This window comes from Theobroma cacao, chromosome 3 (assembly GCF_000208745.1).
Source record: "Theobroma cacao cultivar B97-61/B2 chromosome 3, Criollo_cocoa_genome_V2, whole genome shotgun sequence".
Classification (NCBI taxonomy): Eukaryota; Viridiplantae; Streptophyta; class Magnoliopsida; order Malvales; family Malvaceae; genus Theobroma; species Theobroma cacao.
Window position 1 is genome coordinate 10900039 of NC_030852.1, and position 8593 is coordinate 10908631.

Sequence of the window (8593 nt, forward strand, 5' to 3'; positions counted from 1 at the left end):
ATATCTTATTTTGCTATTTATATCTAATCCAATATCATGGATTCCAAGTTTTTCGGTGAGTATTTATTTCAAGTAATTTGCTATGAAAACATATAGATTCTTAGACAAGTACCATTTCCTTTTATATTTATATTAAATTTAGTAACAAATATATATTCGCTAAGAAAAAACAAAACTTAATAACGCAATCAACAAAAGTTTTGCATATGCAATAATAGTACGGATGTCTTTAATTTTATGTTATATATATATATATATAAAGCTACACATATTGAAAAATTTATTGATAGATGAAAATAAATATTCTTACTAATTATATTTTAAATTGGCATTTATCATTTTAAATAATTTTTTAATTATTATATAAATAATATTTACATCTGTACGTAATAATCTCAAGTAATGATTGAAATTCATATTAGGAAGTAAACACAATTGCTAAATGAGATAAAATCAAATCTTATTTGTAATTTATCATTTTAAATATTTTTTATGATATTAATAAGATTTATCTAATTTTTTAATAAAAATTGTAATTGCATTGCATTACTTTCACTAAAAATATTTTATTAATCCTAACAGGATTGAATAATTATAGATTAATTACAAACGGTGAATTATTTATACTCTAAACTTTACATTTTAAAAATATTTTTATTTATATATAAGTATTATTACAAAGTAAACAAAAGTAAACATTCACGAGTACATTTACTTTTTGTTAGTCAGAACTATGTTTATCAATGTTATAAGATAATTATTTATATATTAAAACGTTTTTTCTTATCAAATCAAACGTGGATATTTGATTTGAAGTGAAAAGGAGTAATTCAGAATTAATACTTATACATGAAATGCGGTTCACGGAAAAAAAGAAACAGAAAAAGAAAAAGACGGTATTTGGAATAGTGTTAGAAAAATAGAGGGCTTGCGTGTACTTGCAGAGGGGGTGGCCTGTACTGTAGATGTATGTAGTTGTGCATGGAAAAATTTTACTGTGTCAGATGAATTATGAGAGGTTTGTTGCTTTGTGGGGATGTTTCTCAATTTTGGCCCATCTCCCTCTGCTTGTGGGGATCAAGTTTCAAGCGTTGTGATTGGCTATCTCTCTCTACCTCCTTTTGAACAAGTTTTTATTAAGGACACTCTACACACAATACCTGATGAAGATGAGGGTTGGAAGAGAGAAAGAGAGAAAGCTGATACAAAAGCTGAAAGTTTAAAGCCTAAAAGAAAGCTGATCATCAAACCGAAAGAAAGAAAAAGGGCTTTTCTTCCTTCCTCTCATGTTCTACTCTTTCTACCTCTAACTATATCTTTTCTCTCTCTCCCCCCCAATCTCCATCCCTAAGAGCTTTTCCTTTCCCCTTTTTTATTTTCTTTTTAAATATAGACTTCAGCTTTACAGAGTGAGAAGAAAAAGCCAAGATCAGCAGCAGTTGGCAAAAGAAAATATTGCTTTGCTTTGCCTCTTTGGCTTATATTAAACAAGTTAATCGCCCCAGAGAGAAGTTTAGCTGGAATAAACCCATGTTGACCAATAACTCCTGTTCCTCGGTTCCTTCTTCTGAGCCATTTTCCTGCATAGAAATTGGTAATAATAACAACAAGAGGAAAAGAAGACCAGCAGGAACGCCAGGTGCGTATCGTATGCAGCATACGCAATAAGAATTATCCAATTATCCAAAAGAAACAAATTTGCTTTTCTTTTTTCTTTTTCATGATTGGTTTTCCGTTCTAATTTGAATATTTGGCTGATGTAGATCCAGATGCAGAAGTGGTTTCTCTTTCACCTAAAACACTACTAGAATCGGATCGTTACGTTTGTGAGATCTGCAACCAAGGATTCCAGAGAGACCAAAACCTACAGATGCACAGGCGGCGACACAAGGTTCCATGGAAGCTACTCAAGCGAGAAACTCCAGTGGTGAGAAAGCGCGTGTTCGTTTGCCCGGAGCCTAGCTGCCTACACCATGACCCCTGCCATGCTCTAGGCGATTTGGTTGGGATCAAGAAGCACTTCAGGAGAAAACACAGCAACCACAAGCAATGGGTCTGCGAAAAGTGTTCCAAGGGCTATGCAGTTCAATCTGATTATAAGGCCCATCTTAAAACCTGTGGCACTAGAGGCCATTCTTGCGACTGCGGCAGAGTGTTTTCAAGGTTAATTACCGATTTCTTCTTTCCTTTCAGATAGACACATACCTTAATATATTCAATTCTTTTCTTCTTCTACCTCTTCCTTTTATCTTTTTTGTCCTCAAAAAGCAACCAACAGTGTTTTAGATCTATACTAAAATTTTCCCGGGCTGTTGCTGTTGGGTTTTAAGCTTTTTTTCCCCATCTTTTGGTATTTTGGAACAAAAAGATTTTACCACTTCGAAACCATGATTACATATTGAATTCTCTCTCACGCCCCTCCCTTTTCCGGACTTGAGTTTTGACTTGAAAAAGAAAAACAAAAACCGAAACGAAGGAAAGAAAGAAAATAGAATATTATACTAGTTTGCTTTTGACTGATGGAACCTTAATCCAGTATTTAACAGCTGTTTATAGGCAGTTGAACACATTTCCCGAAGATCAGTTTCCGTTGGTCGTGTTGCTGCTAGTTTCAAATCCTATCGGCAGCTCAGGACCCAAAACACTTGTGCTCATTTCATTTGTGACAAACGAACATATTTTATTTCATGTGACTATGCCTCGAATGATTAGCTTTCAGTTTAGCTTAACATGGTATTGTTCTTTCTTTTTTTAAAAAGAAAATCGATAAATTCTCCTTCTACCATTTCTATCGCAATCAATCCTACTTCAAAACAATTAATTTATAGATTTCAGTGTTCTTTTCTCTATATATGTGTATATTAAATACCTTGATGGGTTGATCTCTTCCCTTGTTTCTACTGTCCATCTTCATCAATAAAGACACCTACTAGATCAAAGCCTTTTGAATATTTCCTCTTGTGCCACTTTTGGCTACATAGGATGATAACAGCTGTTTTAACTTAATTTTAATTAATTACTAGTAAAGTCTAATACTATATTATAGAATATATCTCACTGATTTTATTATTTCTTTTCCCCTTTATCTTTGTAGAGTTGAGAGTTTCATTGAACATCAAGATGCTTGCCACATGGGGCATATCCGACCAGAATCACAAGCACTGCAGCCGGCTTGTTTGTCGCGAACAGCTTCAAGCCCCAGTCCCTCCAGTGATACCAATTTCAGTACAGCTCCTTGGCCTAGTTTGGTGTTGGCAAAGACAACAGATACCATGTTCTTGAGCCCTACAAAAGATAATTCCCCTAAAAATGCGCACTACCACAATTTGGAGCTTCAACTCTTAACCACATCAAATCCCACTGAGCTCTCCGTTTCCCCTAAAACAGATGATAAGCATTCAACCCAGTTACAGCTCTCGATTGGCTCATCTGATATTGGAGAGAAAATTGAATCAACTGTTACTTGTACAAACAAGGACGCAAGCAAGAAATCTCCTCATCAGGAGAGTGAGAAACCGACATTTGTTGCATCGAGGCTAAAAGAAAAAGCACGTGAGCAGTTAAGGTTGGCGATGGCGGAGAAAGCTTTTGCTGAAGAGAAAAGACAGCAAGCAAAAAGGCAGATTGAATTAGCTGAGCAAGAGCTTGCCAACGCAAAGAGAATCAGGCAACAAGCACAAGCTGAACTAGACAAGGCTCAAGCTTTAAAAGATTATGCAATAAAGCAAATCAACTCGACCATTCTTCAAATAACTTGCCATGCTTGCAAGCAGCAATTTCAAGCAAGAACACCCCCCGAAGAGAACTCCCTAGTTGGGAGTTACATTTCATCAGCTATAACAGAAGGTGAAGCTGAAAACGATTATATTCGAACAAATCTTGCAAAGGCTACTAACACATAAACCAATCTCTACATCTCATCTGTATGTCAAATTTTCTTTTTCTTCCATTTTCCACGTTTTTTTCTTTCTTATATCTACTGATATACCAAAAATGGTTGTTTTGATAATCTCAAGTTGATTAGTGGAGTGTTGTATTCTGCAATTTGTGTGATGTAATTTGTTCATTAATTTGGTTAATGGAAGCTATAGTGATGGGTTTTGTTGGTAAAGTATCACAGGGTAAAAAAGTTGATCAATTAATATTGACGATCGTGCGATTTTCCGAATTCTTTATCATGTTATTTAATTACGAGAATAACTGTCCCTCATTAGGTTTTCCTACTCTGAACTATTACATTGAATAAGGCCAGAGACACTGCAGAAAATGAGTTATCTTTGCCTCAGCTTTTGGTTATGTTGGATTTTCTTCTTGGACTATTTGGAGATCTTTGTAGCCTGAAGAAGTCAGAAATGGAGGTGGCCTTCCCCTTCCGCAATAAAGAATAGTACTGAACAATGTATAATTTATAACCTAAACTTTCATAAAAATCAACACAAAACAAAGCATGAGAGAGAGAGAGAAAAAAAAAGAGGAATCTGACGGTCCTTTTCCAACTGCTGCCCTGGTCTTCTCAAATAAATGTAAATGCAAAAACGCCATGTTTTTCAGTGCCACAGTTGTAAGGGTTAATGGCAGACTCACTCGTCCCTCTCAACGTCTCCAAACGCACAGACACAAACAAACTCCATTCATTCACTTACATATCTCTCCCTCTCTCTCTCTCTCTCATCAGAATCAGGGCCATGGGCAGTGGGTTGTACAGAAGAAGCGCAGCATCTTTCCATTTATGCAGAGACCATTCAAAGCTTTTCTGATCAGTTGGAAGAAAAAATTACTCAGGGTTGAAAAAACTGCGTCCTGTTGCTGTTATCTTTCACGCTTTCAGCCAAAACAAAGGCGAGCGAAAAAGCCTAAAGCTGGAGCTTTTTAAAGGGTTTTCTCTTCTTCGCCTTTTTCTTGGACAATGTGCTTCTCTTCCTTTTTGATGATGTTGCTAGCTTGTCTTTCTTCTTTTTATCTGACTCATAAATATTGCTCTACTTTAGTAATAAGTAGTATATAAATTTTTTTTTTGAAAAATATAAGTAGCATATAAATTTAATACTACTATATGTTGTAATATATTATTTCTACTGTTTACTGTTTACAAAAGACCGCGGTATCAAGGAGCACATGAACTGATTGGAGTACTTTAGCCTTTTTCTATTTTCTCATCAAGCTCATCTAGCTCAAGAGATCCTTTGGCCAGAAGTTATACTGTTATATCATGGCAATGGTATACGAGGCATGCATGCTAAGTCTACGTAGGAACCTAAGTTGGACCCGAGGTTGGCCGCATCATCAATTTTCATTGCCATTTCCTTAATGACTATATCAGGCCGTTTCGGAGTTAACCTTATGTTGGCCCAACAGAGTATTCTGGCCTAGCAGATCTTCAACCTTCATTGACCATTGAGGCTGTTTTCGAGTTGGCCCAACTAGAATTAGTTCCGAAGGCCGGGTACAGACCGAAGAGCTGACTGAAGATTATTTTGAGTTGCATTTGGTCTATAATATTATCACCTTTCATACGTTCGTATTTTTAAGAACCAAGTAAATATTCTTCGCCAAAAAATCCCAAACGTATCTTTAGAAAATAGCCTTCGGAACTCAAGAGGAGGCTTAATCGATCATTTAATGAAATCCTACAGAAAATACTGAACCGCATGAATAGCCAAGCAATCTGTGCAATTTTTGCGTCTAGATGAACATGGAATATGGCAATCCATGGCTATTAAAAACCTCCCCGACATTCAAGCAAAGCCACGTTCCCAACACAAGCGCAGCCCATAATTCATATGTGAAGAGGAGTTACGGACCACTCATTTAATTTTCTTAAGTCCAACTAATAATTATGCAGATGATGACTCTTGAGGTCAAGGCGGAAAACGCGCTGCTTACACCCAATGAGGAATGAATTAACTTGCGGAAAGAAAGGAGAGAAGCCTTGTCTGGCCAACAAAAAGGAAATGTAGGTTTTATTGAGAGAAAGCAGCTCAGAAATTAGCTTGAAGTTGTTTTCAAATTGAAGAGAAAGGTCACAAGTATAAATAATGTAATGGAAGTGACATCCTTCAATTAATTTATTAAATGTACAATACATGATTGTTTGTATATATACATTTTTACATAATTGATTATATGTTATTTAGGTGAAGAGAGAACATAAGCAATATTACATAAATTTTTTTATTATCTTAAAATAAAATGTATAATTTCAGTTTTTTTTCTATATACAAATGTTATTTAAATACTTACTAATTTCTTCATAGTTTCCTTGTGAAAAGGTTGAAATTTTAATTTTTAAAATTATTAACTAAGTTCTATGTTAATATCTTTTATTTAAATAATGTCAATAATGAAATTTATCTATATACTTATTTAGACACATTTTTCTCTAATCGCAGAGAATTGATTAATAAATGGGATCACACAAAATAAGTGTGAAGCCCACCAGATACGAAGAGAATGGCTCAAAAACACAACTATTCATAACAGAAGAAACCAGCAGCAGCCTAACTCAAAAAATCAAACAGAGCAAAGAATAACTCAAAACAAGCTCCAGCAATCAACTCAGACAAGAGAGAATGAAAGCAAAGCTGGAGCGTTCCAAAAATACAGCAGAATGAAGCAAAACAGAGAAAAACTATAGGAGCATAAAAATAAGCCTTTAGAGAGCAGAATTAGATGAAGCAGAACCATTGGAGAGAGAACCAAGCACAACAAATCCAGAGACAGTAAGAGCAGAAAGAACCTCAAAGATAAAATGAGAAACAAGGAGAAAGCAGAATAGCATAAAAAAAGCATTGCACCACGTTATCGAAAATTAACTGAAAATATGAAGAAGCTCAACAGAATGGTCAACACCGTCCTTTGCTAATCGATCCACGAGTTGAATAGCTAATCTCTGGATGTGCATGTCATAACCCAAACTCAGAGGCCATGACCGATGCAAGAGTATCAATGGGAGTTACCCTCTTAACCCATGCAAGCCCAAAATTAACAAAACAAAACAAATACTAAGAATTACCTCATGAAACTCACTGCCATGGAACCGTATGTCGGACATGTATGTACATATTATATCATAAAGGGTACGTATATATCATATTAAGTTTGCACACTCATGTGCTCAAATGTGAAAGCAATACATATCATATTAACAAGCATGGCCATCCTGTGTCACATACAAAGTGTAGCCATCTCATGGCAACTTTCAAAATACATGTCATATAATACAAAGCATAAGCAAAATATTGTCCATAGCAGTCAAACATAATTGACCAACCCAAATAAGACCAGCGGAGTATGACTCAAAAACAAAAGGGCTGGCGCCTACTGAATGCCATATGATCACCTACCAAAGACTAATTGAAGTGTTGGCTCTTCTCAAGGGACAACAAGCCAATCAACTACTGATATGCAAAACAAGCACATTTTATATATGTGAGTTATAAATAACTAGGTGAGCGGATACGGAAGGGGGAACAAGCTAAACGGAATAGTGCGTATGTGAGACCCTGTCAAGCTCGATTAAAAGACGGTATTGTACCGAGTGATACAACTAACTTAAATCGAGCCTTGAACTAGTTCAAATAGAAATTGTAAGAGGAATTTGAAAATTCTAAAACCCACAGAATGGCTTAGAATAGTGATTTGGAGTTCAAGGTCCAGTTTGGAGTCCATCAGGAAAATTGACCGATTAGGGACAAAACGGTCATTTTACCATTTGATGATAAAATGGAGATTTTTAGCCAAGATTTGATCACATTTGACCAAGAATAATTATATGAAATATAATTATGATTATTGGAGTATAAAATGATGTTTAGCAGTGAAAAATTGTGATTCTCGGTATTTTTGGAGCACAAGGGCAAAATGGTAATTTTGCCACTAGAGGACTAAACGGAATATTTTTATAAAATGATTTTTTTGCCCCATTTGGTTAATATTGATCAATATTAGTGTTATTTGAGGTTGAAAAGTAGAAATAATGTGATTCCGGTATATTTCGGAATATAGAGGCAAAATCGTAATTTTTTCACCCTGAGGGCAAATTGGTAATTTTTTCTCCCCAGCACTTGTCAAGACCAAGGGATTTTAATTGTGGTAGGATTGGATAAATACCAGAATATTTGTGATGGAAAATTAAGAAGAAAAAGTCAAAAAGTTAAAAAAAATTGGGCCAATAAGCATGTGACACGTGGCATGCTTGATTATTTTATTATTTTCTATAGAAATCAGCCCATTAAATCCCCAATTCTCTCACCATATTCGGCCTAGGCAACCAGCAATAAGAACAAAGGAAGAACAAAGGGAAAAACAAGAAAACCTAGGTGGAAATTCAAAGAAAAAGTGAAGAAATCAAGGAAACAAGCTAGGTAAGTTAAAATTTCTTTAATTCTCCTTGATACCTAGCTTACCCATGCTTTTGTTCTTGATTTCCATGGTTGAATATTGAGTTATCATGATGAATTCAATTCTGAAAAATGGGTATGGAAGAGGAATTGTTGTTGGAATAATTTGATTTTAGACTATGTTAGTGTTTAGGGATAGTTAAGCATGGTTATGAACAAAAACACAAAAGAAATATTCAATTTCTCTAGGGTTC

General features: G+C 35.1%; 1 protein-coding gene across 1 annotated transcript; it reads left to right on the forward strand.

The window, feature by feature from the left end:
• Positions 1125-4114, forward strand: LOC18589540 (protein indeterminate-domain 16). The gene is made up of 3 exons (XM_007014564.2): positions 1125-1639; positions 1764-2163; positions 3095-4114. The coding sequence occupies exons 1-3, from the start codon at positions 1531-1533 to the stop codon at positions 3900-3902; spliced, it is 1317 nt and encodes a 438-aa protein (XP_007014626.2). The 5' UTR covers positions 1125-1530; the 3' UTR covers positions 3903-4114.